At 50.2% G+C, this 22,869-nt stretch overlaps 1 protein-coding gene and 1 long non-coding RNA gene across 3 annotated transcripts in view; both read left to right on the top strand.

The window, feature by feature from the left end:
• Positions 1-2,917: 2,917 nt before the first annotated feature.
• OSR1 (odd-skipped related transcription factor 1) lies at positions 2,918-10,194 on the top strand. Its single transcript, XM_015536933.2, has 3 exons — positions 2,918-3,200; positions 7,679-8,378; positions 9,167-10,194. The coding sequence occupies exons 2-3, from the start codon at positions 7,711-7,713 to the stop codon at positions 9,300-9,302; spliced, it is 804 nt and encodes a 267-aa protein (XP_015392419.1). The 5' UTR covers positions 2,918-3,200; positions 7,679-7,710; the 3' UTR covers positions 9,303-10,194.
• A 3,428-nt stretch (positions 10,195-13,622) lies between these two features.
• The window catches only part of LOC122237429, a 101,867-nt gene continuing 92,620 nt past the window's right edge, over positions 13,623-22,869 (top strand). For both annotated transcript variants that reach the window (XR_006215992.1, XR_006215991.1), the window contains exon 1: positions 13,623-14,627. This is a non-coding gene — a long non-coding RNA (uncharacterized LOC122237429). The remainder of the gene's footprint in view (positions 14,628-22,869) is intronic.

The raw sequence follows: 22,869 nt of genomic DNA on the forward strand, positions 1-22,869 counted from the left end.
GTGCTCCGTTCCAGACAACACAGGGACTCCTTGGGCGCGGGCGGTTCCGCCCTGCAGGCGGTGGGTGAGAAAGAGAGCCAGAAGGAGCGGTGGCAAGAGTTTGCGCGGGTCTAGTCTCCGGCGGGAGCCGACAGTGAGCAGAGGCTGCAGCCGCGGGTGGCGGGGTGCTCTGGACGCCCTGGAACGGGATGCGAGGCCACACAAAAGTTTCTGTCACCCGCGATGTGCTTTTGGGCCATAGGACGGTTGGGTTCTGGCTACTGAGGAAGTTTACTAAATTCGAAAAGTGATGTCCTTGCGAGTCCTAAATGAATGTGACTTCGCTAAAAAGTCACCTGGAAGCCCTTAGACGTCCTGGGTCCTTCCTTCCGCAATTCATTCAAGCTGGAATCCAGGCGCAGCACTGCGACTATGCTTTGGGCTGATCAGTTTCTCTTAAGTAGGTGGGGGAGGGGATGCGCCCCTGTTCCCTCTGGAAGGAGCGCAGGGGGGTTCCTAGCTTCCTGGGCTGCTTCTGCCTGCGGTGCTGAAAGGGAACCTGAACTTGGTTGGCTTGCAGTGCAGACCGAGGCCATAGCTTGTGGGTCACCCCCTTGGGAGCTCAGATTGGGGTGGAGGACTCTTGAGCCATTAACAAATCGTTAATTTCATTCCTGGGGTTTCTGGGGTTGTTCCTTGTCAAGTGAGACCTAGCAGGATCATCTTCCAAGGCGGGAATTTGAAACAGGCCCATCTTTGCCCCAGCTGTGCCAGGGTCCCACATCTCTCACCTTGTCTCATTCTGCCTTGCAGACTAGCTCCAGGAGACCCAGCCAGAGTTTGGGAGGCAAAGCCTGGGATGCTGGGCCATGAGGGGCTAGCTCCAACCTTACATCCTCATCTTGCCCTACACCCGCTAGATTCCAGGATTTGGCCTGAGTCCAAATCAGTTTTCCAGATAACCTGGAAAAAGTGGCGTTAAACAACCCAGTTTCATGGTCCTTTCTTTGGCATTCCTAAAGACTCTCCATGAGCTCTTTAGGGATCCTACTATCTAGAGATTTCTACAAGTCCTTGAAGCATGTTAGCCAAGGGCCCTGATTCATAAGAAATAGGGAAGTGGAAAGAGGGAGGAAACATAGTCATGCTGTGTGGAGTTCTAAGCAGGAGATGGGGTTGCACACCCCAGGAGGCTCCATCCCACCTGAATGTCCTTTTCTGAGAGGACATTTCCTAAGCAATCTGGACAGCCAGAGGGCCAAGTGTGGAGACCTCTCTTGGATTCTTTCATTGCTGCTAATGGAGGTTCTTGAGTTTTGTCTCCTAGGAGAGCCCAAGACTAGCACAAGGAAATTCCTCGACCCAGGTAGGAGCAAGCACAATCCAGGAATACCCTGCTGGACTCTCCTTCCAGGCCTTCCCCTGCTCTTGGTATTGCTGCCTTGGAATCTCAGGGAAGGGAGTGATCTCAGCTCCTTTCTTCTCCCAAGGATCCTCTCCCTGGCCAGAATATCACCCCATGCTGGCAGCTGCTAAGATTCCAACTGCAAACTTACTTGGGTCCCTTACTCCAGCACTAATCTGTGGCAGGGGATGAGTGCAATCCCTTGGGGCAAAAACTGCACCTCCCCCCCCTTCTTCTTCCCCACCCAAGTCAAAGTTACCTAGGGGCTGGAGGCCAGGTTCTGTCCTAAAGCCCTGTGGATAAGACAAGGGTCTTCTTCAACTATGTCTTTTGGGGGGACATTTCCACTATCATTTCCCTGGGTCAGGGATTGACACCCTAAAAAGCAATAAGATCTTCAGAGGAAAGCTGGACTTGGCAGCATTCCCTTCCCAGAGACACAGTACCGATATGCTAGAGACCCACTGAGTCCAGGATCCAGCTCCCAGGGCTGGGTGAGTCACTCAGCAGCGACCTTGGCGCAAACACTGGGAGTGCAGTGGTGTCAATCTGGACCCACCCAGGTCCTGGGAAACCATTGCCTCCTCCTGAACCCAGGGCCCAGTGTTCCAGAGAGGTGGCAGGGAGAGGTCAGGGCTGGGGTCAGCTGGAGGGCAGCTCCCGGAGCCCATTAGTCAGTAAGGTAGGGATGCTGCCTTAAGGCGGAAGGAGTGAAGGCAGAATTTTTCGAAGCCAGAATTCTGACCCCTTGTAGGTCCCAAATGCCACCTGAACCAGTTCCTTTAGCTTAGAGGTCCTGGAGCTGGCGATCTTTGCAGCTTGCGCTCCAAACTCCCCAAACCAATGAGTACCTGATTGGAGGGGTAGACTGTAAGTAAGAGTGGAATCCCAGAGGGTTTGGGACTCCAATAACTTTCTTGCCCTCCACCTCTGATCTCTCCACCGAACTCCACAAGCCAGAGTCTGGGGTCAGCCATAGGCATTCAGGTCTGGTTTACTGCCCTGGCGATGAGCACTCTTGGACGTCCAGAAGCTGTTGGATACCCAGGGCCAGCCGCCTCTGGGAAAGGATTCTGGAAGAAAGGGCGGCTCTGCCAGGGTCCGAAGGGCACTGGAGTCCAAGCCTCGGCGCAGGTATCCCGGGCGACCTCCCACCACCCCTGCACAGGCTTGTGTCCCAGGTGAGCAGGAATAGGACCGCGAAGAGTGCAGTTTCAGCCTGCTCTCCTCTGCTTGAGGTTGTTTCCTTTAGCACTCCAGGGATGCCACCGTGAGCCTAACAACGCAAAAGGGGTCGCACAGGACCGAAAAGCAGGGGACGCAGGTCCGGGGAGGCCGTGGCAAAGCGACGCAGCTGCCAAAGCCGGCTGCCCGGGTCAGCAAAACTTTGTCTCTCAGTGCGCAGGCGCAGGGCAGGGTTGGGGGACAGGCAAGGGAGGGGAGGAATCCTGAAGCAAGGGGAGGCGGGAGGGAGAAGGAGGGAGGGAGGGAGGAGGGTGGTGGATTAAAATAAGTAGGCGGCTCGGTGCTAAGGGATGAGTGAGTCGGAGCTCGGTCTCTCCCCAGCAAGTTCTCAGCCGCTCCCGGTTCAGACCCAACCAGGGAGCTGCGAGCGGGGCTCACTGTCCTCCGGGGGGCAGGGCTCCGGGCCAGTGGAGCGCTCCCGCGCGTCGGGCGCTCGGAGTCCCCGCAGCCGGAGAGGGGCCAGGACTCAAGAGCTCCGGGGGTGCCTGTGGAATCCAGCGCCTCTGGCTTCCCGGGTCCCCCGCAGCGGAGCCCCAGAGACTCCCTCAGCCCGGGACCGCCGCGGAACAAGGTAACTGCAGCCCTGGGCGCCCCTGCTCGGCGAGGGGAATGCGGGCAGCGCTCCCGGGTCCCCTGTCACAGCGCGGCGGGTGTCTCCTCTCTCTGTGTCCCAGAAGGAAGCTCCTCCTGCCAAACGGAGGCTGCAGGACCTTAGTGAAAGTGAGAGCAGCTGCAGCCCAGGGTGGTTGGGGGTGCTGGCTCAGGGACTTCCCGAGCGGGGTCTTTCGGCCTCTGACCTCCGGGGAAGGAGGGGGCGGGCCTCCAGCACTGGCCCTCGCGCTGCCAGGCTCCTAGGAATCCGCGGCGAGATGCCCGCGGACTTCGGGAGTCAGCCTGTGGGCCCCCCTCTAAGAAACCGAAGAAACTTCAGCGGGCAGAAACTTTCCCGAAACGCGCGCCTAGCGCAGTTTGACCTACTTTAGCTGACGAAGAAGGAAGAGAGAATGGATGGATGGCCACGGCCGCAGCCGACGGCGCCAGGGACAGGTGCATGCCCCAGCCGGGTCGCGCTTTTCGTGCAAGTTTGTTATTTTGCGTAGTTGCGCTCGGGTATCCGGCCGGCTGGACCCGGAGCGCAGGGCCGCGTGCCTGACCCCGCCTCGCACTTCTGCTCTGACTTCGGGGTGTTCTCAATAGGATGATTGCTCTGTGTAGTCAGGGCCTGGGGAGTTAACCTGCGACTGTCTCGGTTCAGGGAAGAGTGCAGGGGGTCGCGAGCACTCTTTCCCAATTGGAGACTCGCACGCCCAAGTAGCAGAAACGCTGTGGGTGCCGTGAATGTCTCCGGCTTGGGACTTATAAGGCGAGGATTCGTTTCCTCCCCCTGACTGTCCCCTAACTCAGCCTTCAGGAGAGAAGGGGGAAGCCCGAGGAGAGAGGGAAAGAGGTGAGGGGCTGCCTGCGGAACTACTTTCTTTCCCGACATGTCTAGGTTCAGAAGAACGAAAACCCACATCCAGTCCTTTTTCAACAGCTCGAGCAGTAGCGGGATGGGCTCTCAGAGGGTAAAGTAGCTGCGAGGGTTTCTTTGTTGCCACAATTTGGTAAATTTCAACCGGGCTGGCTTTTGGGAACAGAAACCACGTGCAAAGCAAGTTGGTCTCCCAGGCTCATGGCCTCCTAGAGAAGACAAGGGCTGACAGGGACAGGGGGCGACCAGTGGGTGGATGTTTTATCCGAGGCTCCTCGAAGTAATTGCGGTTTCATTAAGACTGGGGAACAGACCGCTAAGGACCCAGCGGGCGTTTAAATGCCGCGGGACGGCCGCCTAGCCGAAGGGTTCGTTCGCTCTCGTTCGTTGGGAGAATTCAACAGAAGTATCCGGTGGTGGTTAGTCCTCCCACCAGGGGCCTGGACGCCTGTCACCACGCGTGTTGGGGATTCGATGTCAAGGATGATTTTCTGGGGCTGCTGCTGGGCTCCTTCAGGCGAAAGCTCGTGGAGCTCGCTCCGTCCTCATTAATGCAAGCAGTTAACTCGCTCACGCTCAATTAGCCCCGAATAAACCACTTTAATAGACTCTGCACACTTCATTAATGCCCGGCATAGGGCTGGCTGCAGACCTGGAATTGGCGCTCGACCGCGCGAGGGAAGGAGCGCCTGCACTGCGCGGGGGACCCAGGATTGGAAGCGCGAATTGCTTTTGCTGCCTGTAGTCGGGATCTTTACCCGCACCTCCCAGATCTCGAGGCTCAAGCTCCTTGCCAAGCGGATGCCTGGCCCGGGGAGAGGTGTTTGCCCTCGCGTTTAAAAATCTAAAACGTTCACACAAGGGCCCCCCGGGTCAGGGCAACGGGACTCCGAGGGGCTGGGAGTTCGTTCATCCTCTCCGGCTGGAGAGGCGAGTGTGAGACTGTGTTTTTCTCTCAGTTGACCGCCTGAAACCGGATCGTGCATTTGGCCCATTCTTGGTACTAGTGTAAGGAGCCACGTTTCGAACGAATTTCGTCCCCGGGAAAGTCGTTGGCGAGAGCTTGGGGAGCCCTGGCCTCGGATTGCGGCAGAAAATAAGAAACTGGCCGTGATGCTGAAGAAAATAAATTGAGTGTTGGGGGACACAAGATCGGGCAGATAGCCCGGAAAGGTTGGCTCCCAAGAGCAGTGATGGCTGCAAAAGCCCCCTCCCCCTATGGAGCCCCAGGTCTTCTCGGCTCCTGAGGGTAGGCAGGGTAGGCGAGGAGAGGCCAGGTTAGTACCCGACGTTGGTGGGTTCCCCACCGGGGCACAGGCAGGGCTCGGGTCCTTTTGCAGTCCAGAGTCTCACCGTCACCGCCGCTCTCTTGGCCGGCGATAGGCCGAGCACCTAGAGAAGCAAGCGGGGGTGCTGGTGGCCCCGGCGGCCCCAGGGAGCCGGAAATAAGGATCTGATTTCCAGCGCCAGGAGGGGAAAAAGAAGTGACAGCAAATCAAAGAGCGCTCACCTCACCTAATCACCTAAGTCTGGGCCAACATTTTAAGTTGGCGAGAGCCCTCTTTCTCCCTCCTCTCTCCTTCCCAACCCTAATCCGCCCCTGCTTTCTCTCTGCCCCAATTCGTATTTTGCTTCGCGGGGTGTTAGCGCTCTAGGATGATCTCGGCGCTCTGGGATCACCGGACCACCAGTGATCAAGCCGCAGGGAAAACTGGTAGGGAGGCCCTCTGCTACTGAGGCGCGGGTCCTCAGGCGCCAGGCTGAATTAATTGCTGCCTTAACACTGCGTTTTTGCTGGGTTGCTAATGTAACCTGCAGTGGGAACATCTCTGCAGGCTTTCAGTGTTTTGCACCTTCCACCCCCTGCAGAACCTCTTTCTCCGCGGGCCTACTATTCAGCCAGTGACTTCTCTGACAGCTTCCAAGGGAAAGGGTTTCTGCATCGAGATTGTCCATACTCCTTCCTGAAAGGGCAGGGCTATCTCCCGTGAGAAGCTTTGCTGCAGTGAAATGCTGCCGAGTCCGACTGGGCCTTGTGGCCTTGGGCTGAGGGTAAGCCAGCCTAGGGGAACTGTCTGGGTGGTGTCAGCGTCCAGCAGTGGGAAGGAGCGGTACCGTGGCCTGCACAACCCAGGAAGGGGGGCTTACTGAAGGTTAGAGGAGCAATCTGAGGAAGAGAAGAGGGGAAATGGGGGTAAGGGAAAAGTGGGCAGCAGGGGATTGAGACAGGCAAAGAACCAAGCACCCTGTTCCCTCAGTGACTTCTCGAGTAGCCCTCAGCTCAGAGCTGAGAGAGTTCAGCACTTGAGTCTCACAAGCCACCCCCCCCCCCCCACCATGTACTTTCTACTTTTCCTTCTCCATGTTTTTGCCTCCACTGGACAGACTGACTTAAGAGTGTCTGGGAGGCTTGGAGATGAAAGGTCTCTCTGCAGAACCCAGACTTGTCCACGGAGGCTGGAGATCCTGACCAAGGAGGCCAGGAGATGCTAGACTGCTGGTCACTTCAGCTTCCTGGCCTTGCAGTTGGAGGGCACAGAAAGCATAGAAGCTGATTGTATTGGCCTCAATACTGTAGCCCATAGGCATACCCACCTGCCCAGGTGTCACTGCGCACAGAAATATCCGAGAGCCCAGAGACACTGCACCCTGTTTGATGGAGTAGGGAGGGAACCGAAGCCCCCTTGTATGTACCTGCAGATATTTGACTGAATTCGTAAATGAAGGCGGGTATCATCACCTTCAAAGGCAATTAATTCCCAGGGGCTCAGGTAAGAAGTCAGCCCAAAAGCAGCCGCAGAGGGTGGTGTCAAGAGGGCTCATTAATAGTGAGGCAGAGAAGCAAATTTGAGGTCAAAGTTGAGAGCTTTGAGGAGAAAGATGACATGGCTTCTAGAAGCCAGACTGAAGATCAGCTAAGTAGAGCTAAATGCAGAGGAGCTGGGAGATGTACAGATCTGTGTGTGTTTGTATGTGTGCTGTTTCCCTGGAGGCCCTGCGTGGGTTCCATGCAATCCCACGTGTGCGTGTGTGTGCGTGCGCATGCACATGTGAACATGTTCACGCCAGCATTTTGTTTAGCAGCACAACACTGATCATCTCAGTTTATCTTGCCACCTTGTTGTCATCTCTGCTTCAGAACATGTGAATCTGTGTTTATCTGTCATTGTGCATTTCTGTTTATCTGCACATGGACATGTAAATGTGCTTCCAAGTTCCTGTTCTCTTCGTCGGAGAGTGAAATTCTGTGTTGACTCAGGCTTGCGTGGATGTAAATTTCCACACATCAGTCTCCCCCAGCTTCTGCCTCCACTGTAGGCCCTCATTTAAGTTGGTTGCATTGCATAGGATTTGTTTCCTGCTGGTTTCTGTAGCAAGTTGTGTGTCTCTGCCATGGCCATTTGGAGGGAGCCCTTGCATCAGAGAAGTTTCCATTTTCTCTCTGAGGGCAGTGGGTTCCCTCAGTGGGGTCTCAGACTCCCAGCGTCTGCCCTGGGGCACAGAGAGGGTGTGGCTGAACTGGAATTCCTCTGAACTTCTCTTTTTCTCTCCCTTCTTTTCTCTTCTTTTTTTTGCAGATTGCGATTGAGAACCCACTGCAGCTACCGCAATGGGCAGCAAAACCTTGCCAGCGCCAGTGCCCATTCATCCATCCCTGCAGCTCACCAACTACTCCTTCCTTCAGGCGGTGAATGGCCTGCCCACGGTGCCCTCGGACCACCTGCCTAATCTGTACGGTTTCAGCGCACTGCACGCTGTGCACCTGCACCAGTGGACGCTGGGCTACCCTGCCATGCACTTGCCGCGCTCCTCGTTCTCCAAAGTCCCGGGCGCCGTGTCCAGCCTCGTGGACACACGCTTCCAACTGCCCGCCTTTCCCTGGTTTCCTCACGTAATCCAGCCTAAGCCTGAGATCACCGTTGGAGGCAGTGGCCCCTCTGTGCTCAAGACCAAGCCACGCTTTGATTTTGCCAACCTGGCCTTAGCTGCCACACAAGAAGATCCATCCAAGCTTGGCCGGGGGGAAGGTCCTGGCTCCCCCACTGGTGGGCTGGGTGCCCTCCTGGATGTAACCAAGCTGTCCCCCGAAAAGAAGCCCACGAGGGGACGCCTGCCTTCCAAGACCAAGAAGGAGTTCGTCTGCAAGTTCTGTGGCCGCCACTTCACTAAGTCCTACAACCTCCTTATCCATGAGCGGACGCACACCGATGAGCGGCCCTACACGTGTGACATCTGCCACAAAGCCTTCCGGAGGCAAGACCACCTACGGGACCACAGGTACGGCGTGTGACCCCCCCTCCCCCAAAGCTGTCTGTCACTGTCCTCACCATCCTCCTCCCTAATGAGTGTAGTGTCTTGGGGTTCTTGAGCCCCACTTCTGCTCTCCAGGCCTCCCAGTTTCTGGGAATTCTCTAACATCGCAAAGGAAGCCATACAAGGCTTAGGCATAGGTTCTTGGAGGATGGGTGGAGAGAGCTTGGGGAGAATAAGTCAGGTCTCCATGAGCATCAGACAGGCATGCCAGCCTTCTCATCCCTTCCTTCACCTGTGCATCTGCAAGTGCTGTTCAGTCCAAGTTTCTGCGGTGACGGGCAGGGGGACCCGTGACGCATGTGACCGCCCAGCACTTGAAATGTGCAACTAGTGTGACTGCGAAATTAACTTTTTAGTTTTACTTACTTTTCATGTTAATAACCACACGTGGCTAGTGGCTGCCCACTTGGACAGCACAGCTCCAGCAAATTGTCCTCCCTGCCCCTGGGTCCCCTCATTCACCTTTATTGTTAACCCAGACCTTATAAGGAGACAGTGCTTGCCCCTCCTGGGGAAGACAGGGGTGGGCCTAGCTGGACCCATTGACGTATCAGATGGGTCAGATATTGCCTGCCAGTTTCCTTCACCTCCCTCCTCTATTCACAAACTTAGAATTTTGCCCACTCCACGTTAGGTCCCCCCCCCCCACTCTCTTTTGAGGGCAAGTGCCTGGTTGCAGTGGGAGGGGATCTTAGATAACTGTTTACAACATTACATCATTTTGCAAAGATTAATTCTGTTTTTGCTTCCAGATACATTCACTCCAAAGAGAAGCCTTTCAAGTGTCAAGAGTGTGGGAAAGGATTCTGCCAGTCCAGGACTCTCGCTGTCCACAAGACGCTACACTCACAGGTGAAGGAGCTCAAAACCTCCAAGATCAAATGCTAAAAGAGCCTCCAGGTCACCAGGACCCTGGGTTACCATACCCCCTCCTCCAGAGGGACCAGAAGCCGAAGGCGACTCTGGCGGGCAGCGGGAGGGGCTCCCGGGACCTTCCCCTATCCCAGACTTGTCCCTTGGGTCCCGGGCGCACGCGGAACTCGAGAGCCCCGCCCGGAGCCGTGACCCCAGCCGCCAGGGCGGCTCCCCCAGGACGCGGCTAAAGTCTTGGCCAAAAGGCGGTACTCACGTGGCGGAAGGGAAACTGCATTTAAAAAAAGAACGAAAGCTCCGCGGAGCCGCAGCGGCGCCTCTCCCAGAAGTATTACTTTTTCTATTGTTATTTTATACGTTTACTTTATTATTTTTTTCTTTGACCATATAAGCTTGTAACTCTGCCTGCGGAGAGAGAGGGGAGAGGGAAGGAAGTTCTGTGCGTTTGCAGAGTCCACCCCCTCCTCCCGTCCCCATCCCCACCCCGGGAGCCTGCAAAAGTGTAATCCGTGTATCTGCTTCTGCCGCCGGGCCCTGGGACCGCGGGGCCAAGGAGCGCCCCCTCCCTGCTCCGCAGCCGGTCGGCCGTGGGCCCTCAGACTCGGATGGCGGGGCGGGGGCCTTGAGCCCTGCGGCTGCAGCGGGCCCGGCCTCCGGCTCCCCTGTTCCGCCGTCCCGTCACCACGAGAGAGCAGCCGGCTAGGAGCAGGGCATTGTATTGCGATTGGCACTTTATGCTGACCATCGGTAACGGACATTTATCACTGGAGTTTTTTAAAATATGAAATAAACGGTTATTTTACAGGCATTGCAGGATGGGTATTCTCCCTCCCAAACAGGACACTGGGAGGCTTCTTTCCTTCAGAGGAGCAGGATTCCCTGCCCGCTCCAACCTGTCCCGCTTCCGGAAACCCGGCCTTCTTGGAGTGATAGCGTTGAGATGGGTGGAGAAGCCTCCTCTCTCCCTGTGTTGGTCTACCCCGGCCCCATGTTTATTTTCGTACTTTACTCCTCCACTTCGGTCTTTAGGGTCTCAGTGTCCCCACCCCTCACCTCCACGGGGCTGGTAGTTTACAAGGAAAACCAGCCTGCAGCCACTACTTCGGCCTTAAAAAAAAATCACAACGTCTCCGGGTGCCAGGGTCGCTTAAGATCCACTAAGGGAACAGAATGTCACCCACCTCTCCAACCAAAGGCTTTCCTACTGGCCTCCAGCATCTGCTTTGGTGGTGGTGGTGGTGGTGGTGGTGGTGGTGGGGTGCCTTCACGTATAGCCTCAGGACCAGTACTGTCCCCAGGGCCCCAATACCCCGTTGCAAATGCACAATCATCGCTGCTTCCCCAAAGCCCCAAACCTACAACCCTCCCTCCGTTAGGATCCCCCCGACACAATTCTCTGGCTGGGTCTCATCCCCTGCCCGGAGTACGGCTCCACGCCCAAAGATTCCCTACAGTTTTTAAAGCCTCGTCAGGAATGGCGGGGGCGGGCGCCCTGGGAGGCCCGGGAAGTTTAGGAGGGGAAATCTGAGTCCTCCCTCCACAAGTTGAACCTTCCCCGGGGCGTCTAGTTTTCCCACAATTAGAGGCCAGGCCGCCGGGGGCTCTCCTTCTTGGGGCGGGGCGGGGCTCCCCCTGCTCCAGTGTCCTGACCGCAGGGCGGCGCAGGCGGTAGCGCCCGAGGCCTTTCCCAAGCCGAGCGCTCGGCCTCTCGGGCTTCTGAGCCTGGAGCTCAGCGGCCGCGAAGAACGATGGGCCGAGCTTCCCTGCAACGGGGACCCAAGGTCCCAGCCTCCGGCAGAGCCCTGCGGCCTGAGAAAGGAAGCCCAGGCCATAAGAGTTAAAACGCTCTAGACTTTCACTGAACCATCGTCACCTCCTCTGGGCATACCCGCCCCCGCCCCTGCCCCCCTTGCGGGCTTGAACTCCGCGGTTCCGGGGCCCAACGTGTCCCGGTGGCCTTGGCTGGGCCTGCGCTGAGAGCCCTGCCCTCCGCGTTCGGAGCCACGCTGCCCCCTGCTGGACAGGCCTGGAGGGGCGGATCAGGACTGGGGCACCTCAGTGCGTCCTGCTGAGGACTCGGCAGAACTTTCTGCCGCAGCCCCTGTCCACCACCCCTGTGGATATCTGGTCTTGCGCTCAAAAACTTCTTGATCGGTTCCACGGCCCACTGCGAATGAGGACCGTGGGCTGCCTGGTCTTGACCGGACTGAGGGATCTCCGCTAGTCCGGCAAGATCACAGCCCTTCTTCTGCAGCTTCATAAGGATGCGACCCGGGACAGGCCAGAATCTGGATCCCAGAGAACTGTGATCTCTGGGCGCAGAGAGGGAGAGAGAGTTAATCAGTGGGTTTTGGACTTGGCTTTAGCCCAGCCAGTGCAGTCGGTAGTATGGTCTGCACTTGGCCATGGCTTACGTGAGGGTCCATGGCAGGCCCACATCGTTTCTGTCATTAGCCCCAGGAGGTCGGGAGACGTGGTTGTTCCAAGACGACAGTGCCTGAGTACATACACCTGTCACAGAGAGCTTTGAGCACCCCTGAGGATCTGACGGAGCGCCTCGTTCAGTTCCTCTGCTCTTTCTGGGGTCCCATCTTTCCTGAGGATTTACTACTGCTGCGCCCCGCTCCGCCCCGCCCAACGCACTCCACCCCAAGTTAGCCACCTCCCACTCCTCCAGAACAACAAGAGCTTCTGCAGTTAGCCCCTCCCCAAAGACCTCCTGAAAGCTGTGAAATGGGGGAGGTTCGCAGGCGAGTTTTTCCATTCTGGCCCGTGCCACCTCTGGTAACCTGAATCCCCGTCCTTCCATCCTAGACCCTGCAACTGACTTTCGATAATATCAAGTGTAGAAGAATGGATTCCCAGCACAGGGTTTATAGAGGGGGGCTGGGAGTGGGGCAGGGTACTGCCCAAAGACCTTCACCACTCACAATGCCATTGCCTTGCCTTGCTCTACCATGGTTCTATCATCCTGATGGACCCAGAAGCCACTTCTCAGCATAGCTCGCTGTCTATACTGTGACAGTGATTGTTCATACGCTATGTAGTAACAGCACAGCAAATGGAAGGGCAAGTGGGAGGGCAATCTGGGGATTCTGGCCACAAGACATCACACAGGCCACCTTTCCTAGCAACGTGGTTGGGGGACAGTTTCCAGCTCCTACTCTGTGGGACGCAAGAAAAGGCAATGAGAATGCCGGAAATGCTTGGGTGGGTTTTATTGCCTACCCACTCTGCAAAGGGGACACTCCCCCATTCCCGCTACACGCCTAGAAGATCCCATCCTTATCCGACCCCAGTCTTCAGACATTAAGCTTTTGTGGTCTCAGGTGCCCAGCTTTCGGGAGTGAAGGAGGCGAGAGGAGAGTTCAGCGGGAGTCCTTCCCTAAGCTGCTAGGCCATCTGTTTCTCTGAGGGGCAAGGGAGCGGGGCTACTCGGCTGGATCTCTTTGCTGAACAGGTAGAAGGCGCGAGAAACCCTTAAGGCAGCCTGGAGCTTCCAGGTGCTCTGGGAGGAGATCGGTACACCGTGGAGAAAGAAAAGCTCGCAGGGGTTTCTTCCCAAGAAGAGGTTCAGGTTCCACCCCCTTCTTCTGAAATGTAGCCAGGGGTCTGGGGCGTACAATGGCCCGTTTTTTCCTCAGACCTCTTGGCCGCGGGAGTCAGGGCTAGCATAGGGTTGTGGGGGAAAGAAGAGATGCGGTGGGCTGGTCTAGGGCTCCTAGATACAACCTCAGTTCCAAGAATGTGGGACCTGTGATAACATACCCAACCCCACCCCTGGAATCTTGGTGTCTCGAGAGCTGGCTCAAAGGAATCCCATCCCACCTTCCAAGGCACTAAGGCGCTGTAACGTCACATTTGCCTCTGGCAAGATACGCCCGGGCTCCGCCAGGTCTACCTATCTCATTTATGCAGTGTTATGACGTCACATGTGGGCTGTGATACTACGGCTCCCACATTTTTCGGCCCCGCCCTGCAAACCCTTCCAGAAACGCGCCGAGAATTCGTTCATCTCCATCAACAGGATCCACAGACCCCAAGCGTTGGTCTGGGGTCCAACGCCCCGCAGCGTCCCCCTCTGGAATCTGGTGGCTTCGGATAAACCTCTCCGCTGGTAGCTTTCCAGTGCACCAGCTGCTGCGAGATATCCGCCCCGCCCACGTTACCCGGTCCTACCCCCCGCCTCCATCACTGCGCACGCTCTGCGCGCAGGCGCAGAGTGAACTCATCCCGCGGAACATTAGGCGCTGGAGCTCACGGTCCCGCGGCTGTGGCGGGCGGTGGCGGGCGGTGGCGGGCGGTGGCGGGCGGTGGCGGGCGGTCGCTGCCGACTTCCGTGTCCCGCTTTCAGGCTTAACGAACGTGGGGTACTACTGGCATAGCGGGCGCTTCCCGCTATGGGCGTTTGTGAGCACTAGAGATGCTGAAGCCGAAGAGGGCAGCTCTGGGTTCATGCGAGCTGGAGGCCCTTGGAGTCCCTGTGGCACCCCGAATCCAGCACTGCCATGGTCCGACGGAGGTCCCTGGGATTGGAGCCGGCAGGGGTGGTGCGGCCAGGCCCTGCACTAGATCCGGTGTGGCCTTAGTCCTTTCAAGCTGGGTCTTTGAGACAGAGGTCTTGGCTTCCAGACCAGCGGAGCTCTTGGAGGCACAGACTTGGCCACCCACCCTACCCATTCCGCCTGGCTTTCTAGAGGGCCACTTCAAGAGCCAGACTGATGGCTGGGTCCAGTTTGCTCATGTTTCAGATGAAAAAATTCACTATGGACTGAGATAGGAGGAAGGGGGCAAGCCTCATGTCAGTGTCAGAGGAAGAATTAGAAGCTGTGTTTCCTTTGAGGCAAGGGGCCTGAAGACCCAGTCGTTAACTTTTCCTGCCACTTACAAGCTTTGGCCAAGTCCGTGAATTTCTCTGAGCCTGGCCTTTCTTCCTTTAATGGGGATAATACTCTTCCCACCTACCTCATTCAGTTGGTGTAGAGGTCAAAGTCATACATCTTTTCTCAATCATTTATTCACTACTCAAACCAAAACCGGGCCCTAATGTGTTGCAGAACAACTTTGACATTTATGAAGCACCATGCAAAGCATTCGAAATGATTCCCTCAGCATCCTGAAGCTCCCAAGCTGCCTTATTCCTAAGAGAATCTTCCCATCCTCACTTTCTCATCACCCAAAGATTCTGAAAAGGGATGGAGGAAGGATATCACCTGGACTGGTGGTCATGAAACTTCTAGAAAACTTGGATGAAGCCTTCTTTAAACTGCATGGAGATGGATAAATCAGTTCACAGATTATTGTTGTATTTGGTTGAGAGAGGAAGGTGGGTGACAAAATGTAAGTGCCCTACCTACCATTCCTTTGTGGCATATATGTAGGAAGAAAGAGACAACTTGAGGCAGACTGAGGTGTGGGGCAGGGCAGGGGGCTGTATATATGGTAGGTGTGACTGAATAGGTGGGAGGGGGTCTCTGACTTTACAAACACACCCAACTACAATATTCTTTGGATTTTTGCTTTCTCTGATAGTTATACAATGCTATTACATGGACATATCTTCAAGAATGTTCCTTTTACCCAGTCACCTGAGCCCTGGCCCTCTGCTACCAACCACTCTTGGCCATTTTTCTTAGCCAGTGCTAGTTCTAGCCCCAGCTGTCAGAAAACAGAAGGGCTCAGAAAACTGGGATGGATGGGTGAATGGACTAGGTTTTGTTTCTTATTTCTAAACATGGAGATGGCTCTTAGCAGTTCAGCCATCTCTGGGGAGGTATAGGCATAATTTATTTTCAATGTTTGGTTTGATTGGACTCTTGCTCGTGGGATAAGATAAGGAGTTTTGTCATAACAAGGCAGGGATGGGTTGCTTTTTGTCACTGGTAGGAGTGGGTAACACTGGAGACTGTAGGTAGATGGAACTTTACAGGGGCCATGGAAGAAAGCTACAGGAGATGGGGCAGGAATGGCTAGATTCTTCACTTCTCAAAGAACCAGAGAGGGAAAACAAGCCTCCAGAGAATTTAGGCCTTGCTTTAAATAATGAGATTTACTTGGGGGGTTGGTTCACTTCTTATTAACCTGTGTCAAGAGCTGAACATTTTGTTCAGAATTCAGAGTATTCTTAATATCTCAAAGCTTATATAACTAGGAACCAGAGCAGGTGTGGTGCTACGGCTGTCCAGAACAGTCTCTATTATGGTGTTGTTATCAGGAAGACCAGCCAAGGCTGAACTATTTGAGCAGACCCATTCTAAGGTGGGTGACATGGCTCAAAGAGTTCTTGTTAACCGTTACATAGATCTGGGCACCATAGATGTAACTTCTAAATCTTTTATCTTCTATATTCCTTTTTATTTTTCAGTTTCTTTGTCTATTAATTCCTAACTTGGGTACTTTAGTGTGTTAAAAACTCCCACCACAATGGTAGAATGTTGTTGTTGTTGTTTTTTTAATATATATATATATATATATATATATATATATATATATATATATAACATATTCAGATTTGTCTCTCCTTGACAATTAGCAGGACCCATGGGAGCCTCCTCAGTGTGGCTGTGGGGACTGTGGCATTGGCTGGGGTTTTACCACTATGGGAAAAGTGGGAGGCATTGCTAGGGCTTCTCCAGGCAGGAAGCCAGGCAAGGTTTTGTCCCTGGCAAATGATGTTTTATTTTAATTATCATAAGTATGTATTTAACTGGGCCGGGGAGTATAGGGAGTGCTGGAGGAGGGCGCTGGGCTGTGATATGTTTCCTCAGCTTTCTCTCCCCCCATATATTAATTTAAACACTTCAGGCCTATGGCACAATAGAAATTTATAGGGAACACTCAATTATCCACCACCTAAATTCCACAGTTAACATTTTACTATGCTTTATCACATATCCTTCCACTCCACCCCTCCAACTTTTTTAAAATGAAAATTTTATAAACATACAGAATAATTGTAAGAATGGACAGAGAACACTTTCATACTTTCTTTATAGAGTCAACAGCTGATAATGTTTTATTATATTTCTCTCTTGCTGTCTTTCTCCCTGAACCATTTGCAAGTTAGTTTCAGACTTCATTATATGTTAACCTTAAATAATTCAGCACACATATTTTAGGAATAAGGGCGTTACTCTTTTACCATAACATTATTATCAATAATAATTTTGCCTGGTGTCATCAAATGTCCCATCTACATTATAGTTTCCCCAAATTTTCCCACCTTTTGATTTTTTTAAGGTTATTTAATTATTTTGAAAGAGAGTGAGAACAGGGGAGGGGCAGAGAAAGAGGGGGACTGAGAGAATCCCAAGCAGGCTCTGTGCTGTCAGCACAGATACTGACTCGGGACTTGATCCCATGAACTGTGAGATCAAATCCTGAGCCAAAATTAAGAGTCAGGCTCTTAACCTCCTTAGCGACCCAGGCACCCCCCATTTTTTGAATTTTTAAAAATCAAAATCCAAAGTTTTTCACATTGTGTTTATGTCTTGTCCTCTTTTAACCTAGAACAGTTCTGGGTTTTGTGTTTTTTTTTCAGTTTTAAAAAAAAAATTAAAAAAATTTTATTTTTAGGTTTATTTATTTTGAGAGAGAGAGAGAGAGAGAGAGAGAGCGCACATGAGAGAGGAGAGGCAGAGAGAGACAGGGAGAGAGAGAATCCCAAGCAGGCTCTGCACTGTCAGCACAGAGCCCAATGTGGGCCTTGAACCCACAAACTGTGAGATCATGACCTGAGCTGAAATCAAGACTTGGATGCTTAACTGACTGATCCACCCAGGCACTCTGAGTTCTATTTTTTTTTTTTAACTTTTTAATTTGAATTACTTACAGATTTATAGGAAATTGCAATGATAGTACAGAGAAGGTCCATGTGTCCTTCACCATTTTCTTCCACAGTTACACCTTGCATGATGGTAATACAATATCATAACCAGAAAATTGATATTGGTACAATGTTTGCATTTAGTTTTATGCTATTTTCCCACAAAAATAGGAATAGGTAGATTCTTATAACTACCACCATAATGAAGATACAGAACTGTATAATTACCACATTGATACCTACTGATATCAATGTTTTAGCAGTTTGAGTGAAACCTTAACTCCTCTTGTGGACTGAATGTAACCCCCCAAAATCCCTGTGGTGAAATCCTAATCCCCAATGTGATGGCATTAGGAAATGGGGCTTTGGGGAGGTAATTAATTAGGTCTTGAAGGTGGAGCTATCATGAATGGTATTAGTGTCCTTATAAGAAGCGTCTTGAGGAAACTTGCTTCCTCTCTCTCTGCTTCACACCATGTGGGGACACAGCAAGAAGCTGGCCATCTATAAACCAGGAAGATGACCTTCACCAGACACTAGATCTCTTGGCACCTTGGTCTTGGACTCACAGAGAAAGAAATGCCTGTCCTTTAAGTCAGTGAGTCTGTGGTATTCTGTTATAGCAGCTTGAACTAAGATACCAATTTGTAAGCCCCTTTGTCCTCCTCCCTGTGTATGACATGATAGTCATAAATATTGCCTTTACGTGCATTGAGATCCAAGTTAGACAATGCATTACTTTTTGCTTTGACCATCAAACAATTTAGACAACTCAAGAGGGAAAGTCTGTTGTATTTAGCTGTGTCTGTGCTTTTTCAATTTTTTTTTCTTCTTATATTTTTGGTTTCCATCTTTTACCATTTCTTTTCTTTTTGGAGAACTTTTTTAGCCATTATTTTAAGGTAGGGCTGGTGGTGAAAAATTCTATTAATTTTCCTTCATCTGAGAATGTCTTTATTTCTCCTTCATTTCTGAAGGATAATTTCACCAGGTACAGAATTCTGGGTTAACAGTCCTTTCTTTTCAGCACTTGAAAAATGTGCTGCTTCCTTCTGGCTTTCATGGTTTCTGATGAGAAATCTGTTGTCATTTGAATTGTTTTTCCTTTGCATGTAAGGTGTCATTTCTCTCTTGCTGCTTCCAAGGTACTTTCTTAAGTTTTTTAGTTTTTTATAGGTCTTAAGGACCTATAGGACCTATAGGTCTATAGGTCTTATAGTTTTTTTTAGGTCTTAAAGTTTTTTAGTTTTTTTAAAGTTTTTAATTTTCAGAAATTGATTATGATGGTTCTTGGCATGGATTTCTTTGGGTTTATCCATTTTGGGGTTTTCTCAGATTTTTAATTCTATAGGTTTGTATCTTTTTCCATGTTTGAAAAGGTTTTCAGCCATTATTTCTTTTCCATATTTGAAAAATGTTCAGCTGTAACTTCTCCAAATACTTTTTTCATCTCTACTCTTTTTCTCTATTTCGTAGACTGCAATGACAAATGTTATAGTTCCCCAGGTTTTTGAGGTTCTCTTCACATTTTTCACTCTGTTTTCTGTCTGTTGGTGAATTTGGGTCAATTCTACTGTTCTGTCTTCCAGTTCAGTGATTCTTTCCTGGGTCCCCTCCATTCTGATATTGAGGGTTTAAAAAATTCCAATGATTTTTTTTTAATTCTAAAATTTACATATGGGTTTTTTAAAGTTTATTTTTGAGAGAGAGAGAGTGAGAGAGAAAGAGAGAGGGAAATGAGAATGAACCAGTGGGGTGGGGGGCAGAGAGAGGGAGAGAGAGAATCCTAAGCAGGCTCCTTGCTGTCAGTGCAGAGCCCCACAAGGGCTCAGTCTCATAAACCGTGATATCATGACCTGAGCCAAAATCAAGAGTTGGATTCTTAACCCACTGAGCCACCCATAAAATTTACAAATGGTTTTTAAAAATATATATTCTGTTTCTTTCCTGAGACTTTTTAAGTTGTTGCAAGGGTTCGTAACTGCTCATTGAAGTATTTTTATGATGGCTGCTTTAAAATTCTCGTTGATAATTTCAACATCTGTGTGATCTTGATGTTGATGTGTGTTGATTATCTTTTCTCTTTCAGGTTGAGATTTTCCTGGTTCTTGGTCTGACGTGTAATTTCTGATCATACCCTTGAAATTTTTGGTATTATGTTGTGAAACTCTTATTGAAATCTGTTTTGGTAAGTTTCCTCTGACTTGCCATACTGGTAGGGAAGGGGTGTCACTTTGTTACTACCATGTGGGGATGAATGTCCAGGACACCCACTTGGCCTCTCTTACCACCTTAGGAGGAGGGGTTGCTGTATTGCAACTTGGTAGAGGTGAGATTTCAGGCTCCCCACTGGCATTTACGCTAGGAGGGGAGAGGTCCTTTTTGTTGTTCCCACATAGTTTCTTCTGGGGGTACACAGAAAGCTTTTTACATCTGGGTGGTGGTGCAAGTTTGGCTGCCCACTCAGTCTTCTCAGACACACCTGGATGGGACGTGGAGGAGCTTCCCTTTGCATGCAGGCAGACAGAAGTCCAGACTTCTCACCCAGTCTTTCCTGACTGGTAATCTGTGGCCTTCTGAATATCTTGTTGCAAAAGTGAACTGGTATTAGCCTTATGGAACTATCCACTACGTGACAAATTTCTGCACAAATTCCCATTTCCTGGGATCATTTCATTTATCGTTCCAAGGTGATCCGATCCGGGGTTGCCACTCTAATATATTGTGGTGTTTTTAATTTTGTAATACAAAATTCTCACTTTAGGTTTTGACATAACATGCTCTGGGGTGGTATTTTATTGTAAAGTTACAAAACTTTTGTCTACTCTCAAATGTTGGTATGTAGGGTCCCTGTGGATACAAAAAAAAAAAAAAGAACAATCAATATTTTTAGATTAGCTATAACCTCTTGAATTTTGGCTCAGTAAAATTGAGTCTGTTATTATTTTGTTTATGAAAACAAAAAAAAATCTAATGTATCTAGTGGCTGGGAGCATGGATTTCTTTTTTGCCCTACTCTCATGTCTGGTTTTCACGTTGTAATTTTTAATATAAATATGTCCATAGAATTGTAAGCTTTGTTAAGTTTTTGACAATGGAATTTCAAGAATCTGTCCAAATTTTCCTAAAATATTAGATTAGTTTCCTTCATTGTCAGAATATTTCCTAACAGGATAGGATTTTTTCCCTTCTCTTCTATAATTGTGCCTTACATATTTCTTAGTGTTGAGTTGGTCAGGGAGAGGAATAATAATTATTATTATTTTTAAATGTTTATTTATTTTGAGAGAGAGAGAGAGGAAGAACAAGCAGGGGAGGGGCAGAGAGAGAGAGAGAGAGAGAGAGAGAATCCCAAGAACTTGTGCTGACAGAGCAGAACCTGATTCAGGGCTTGATCTCACAAACCTTGAGATTATGACCTGAGCCAAAATCCAGAGTCGGATGCTTAATGGACTGAGCCACCCAGGTACCCCAGGGAGAGAAATAATTATTTTGTTTAGTTTTTTTTAACTTTTACTTATTATCAAGAGACAGAGAGACACAGCATGAGCATGGGAGGGGCAGAGAGAGGTGGAGACACAAAATCTGAAGCAGGCTCCAGGCTCTGAGCTGTCAGCACAGAGCCCGACATGGGGCTCGAACTCAAAAACTGCAAGATAATGACCTGAGCCAAGGTTGGATGCTTAACTGACTGAGCCACCCAAGCACCCTGAGAAATAATTATTAAAGCAAAACCTTCTCTTCAGTTAATATTATTTATTAAGACCTGTAACTAGTTCCCGAGCACAGGCTAAGTGTAGACATCATGCAAACTGAGGGAAATGTGTGTTGTTACAGCATAATGTTTACTTCAGTAAGTCAGGGCAACTTAAATAGATAACCCAGATGAAAGGAACTGGGAAGCAGGAAATGTGTGTCTCAGCACACATTTTATTGCTGAACTTTGTTGGGTCGCCTTAGTCAAATCCTGTAACCTCTGAGGGCCTCAATTTCCTTACCTGTCAATGAGGATAAAAGTACTTATCTTTTCTGACTTGTACAGTTTTGGTTAGAGAAAATTTACATTTGTGCCATAAATATAGATAACATTGCTAAAGACTATCTACTTCTTTCTACGGAGCCTTAAAAAAAGTACCTGTACCTCCCAGCTTTTCAGTTTCTTTTGGTGTTTCAAAAATGTCTTTGAGCAAAGAGAATTTAAACAGTGCTTGGGGGGAAAAGTGCTTGGGATAACTATAAAAATGTTTACAGACTTCATTGACAGGGTTGACTATGTCCCATTTTTGCTATGAGCGAGAAATCAAATTTATTTTTCTCTCCTGGATACTCTGATTCTTCTTTAGTTGCCAGACAGCTAGTTACGTCGCCCATGCAGATTCAGGTAGAAGCTTTAAATATGGGTTACAGAACTGTGTACCAGACATATACAGATCAAAATAGCTGTAATTAGAAAATCAGCTTCACATTTATGAAATATGAAGAAGCATGTGGATATTCTGACTTGCCCCAGAAGCACAATAAAAGTAAACCAACTGCCCTCGAAAGCAAGAACAATTACAAAAACACACATTTTGAAAAAAATGAACACAAAGATTTGAATAATAAATAGTTATCTCTAGAGAAACAAGGAAAACTCACTTCAAATTTCAGAGTGAAGTGTTCATAGTAGTTAGACCACACCAAGCATACAGCTGTGTTAAAATGGGAATCTCTGCATAAGGCCCATCTGTAGGAGACCAGCAGCCCACAGGATCTCTCCTATCTTTGAACAGGTTTTCAGATGTGGCAAGAAACTAAAAAAGAATCCCTGTAAATTTTATCTACTCTTTGTAATCTTCAGAATCCGAAATTAGGGAGTGAGCCAAAGCTAGGTATTACATGAACTTTATCTGTGGATATTAAGGTCACTTTACAACTGGCTGCAAAGCACATTTTTGGCAGAAAAAAGGTAAAGCAATGTTTAGAGTTTTCTTTGTGTGTGTTTACTATTGGCTTATTTCCCTGTCATATAAATCACTCTGAGCTGTACAGTAGGCATGGGCCAGAAGGGCATGGAGCATGAGTAGGGATCTGTTAGTGCAGCCTGAGGAGGCCAGGTGAAATCCATTCTGACTTTTCCAGCTTGTTGGTTTCATTGTTTTTACAATGGGTGATTGTCTTCAGCCTGCTTGGCTGGCTCCAGGTCCTTTGAGGTTCCCAGAAAATCCCCATGTATATGCAGCCAGAAAGTTGGGGGCACAGTGGGCTTAATGTCTGGAGTGATCCTTGGTGCACACTTCCCCTGTCTGGCCTGGGGGGCATGCCTCTAAGTGATGAACAGAAATTGCTTTAATTGAACGTACTTCTGTTGGCAGGATGATTTCAGAGACATCTATGAGAGTCTACCTCCCTTTGAAAACAAACCTTGGACTGCTCCCCAGGGGTCTGGAATCCCTCATTTTCTCATGAGATCCCTTCCTTCCTCCTTCGTTAGTGAGAGCTGATATTTAGATGCAGACCTAGGAGATATTCTAGGAGAAAATATTTTATAGAGCTACCATTTATTGAGCCCTTACCATATGTCAAACACTGTTCTGGGAGATTGACATCCACAGATACTATTCTCATATTTTCAGATAAGGAGATGGAGGCCAAAAGAATACATTTGCACAAGGTAACAGAGTATGTCATAGAACATAATCAATTCCAGGTTCTTCAGACCCCAAAATTCATGCACTCACAAGACCCTTTACTGCTTCCCTGTATACAGCTGAGATT

Source organism: Panthera tigris, chromosome A3 (genome assembly GCF_018350195.1).
Source record: "Panthera tigris isolate Pti1 chromosome A3, P.tigris_Pti1_mat1.1, whole genome shotgun sequence".
In the NCBI taxonomy this organism is placed as follows: Eukaryota; Metazoa; Chordata; class Mammalia; order Carnivora; family Felidae; genus Panthera; species Panthera tigris.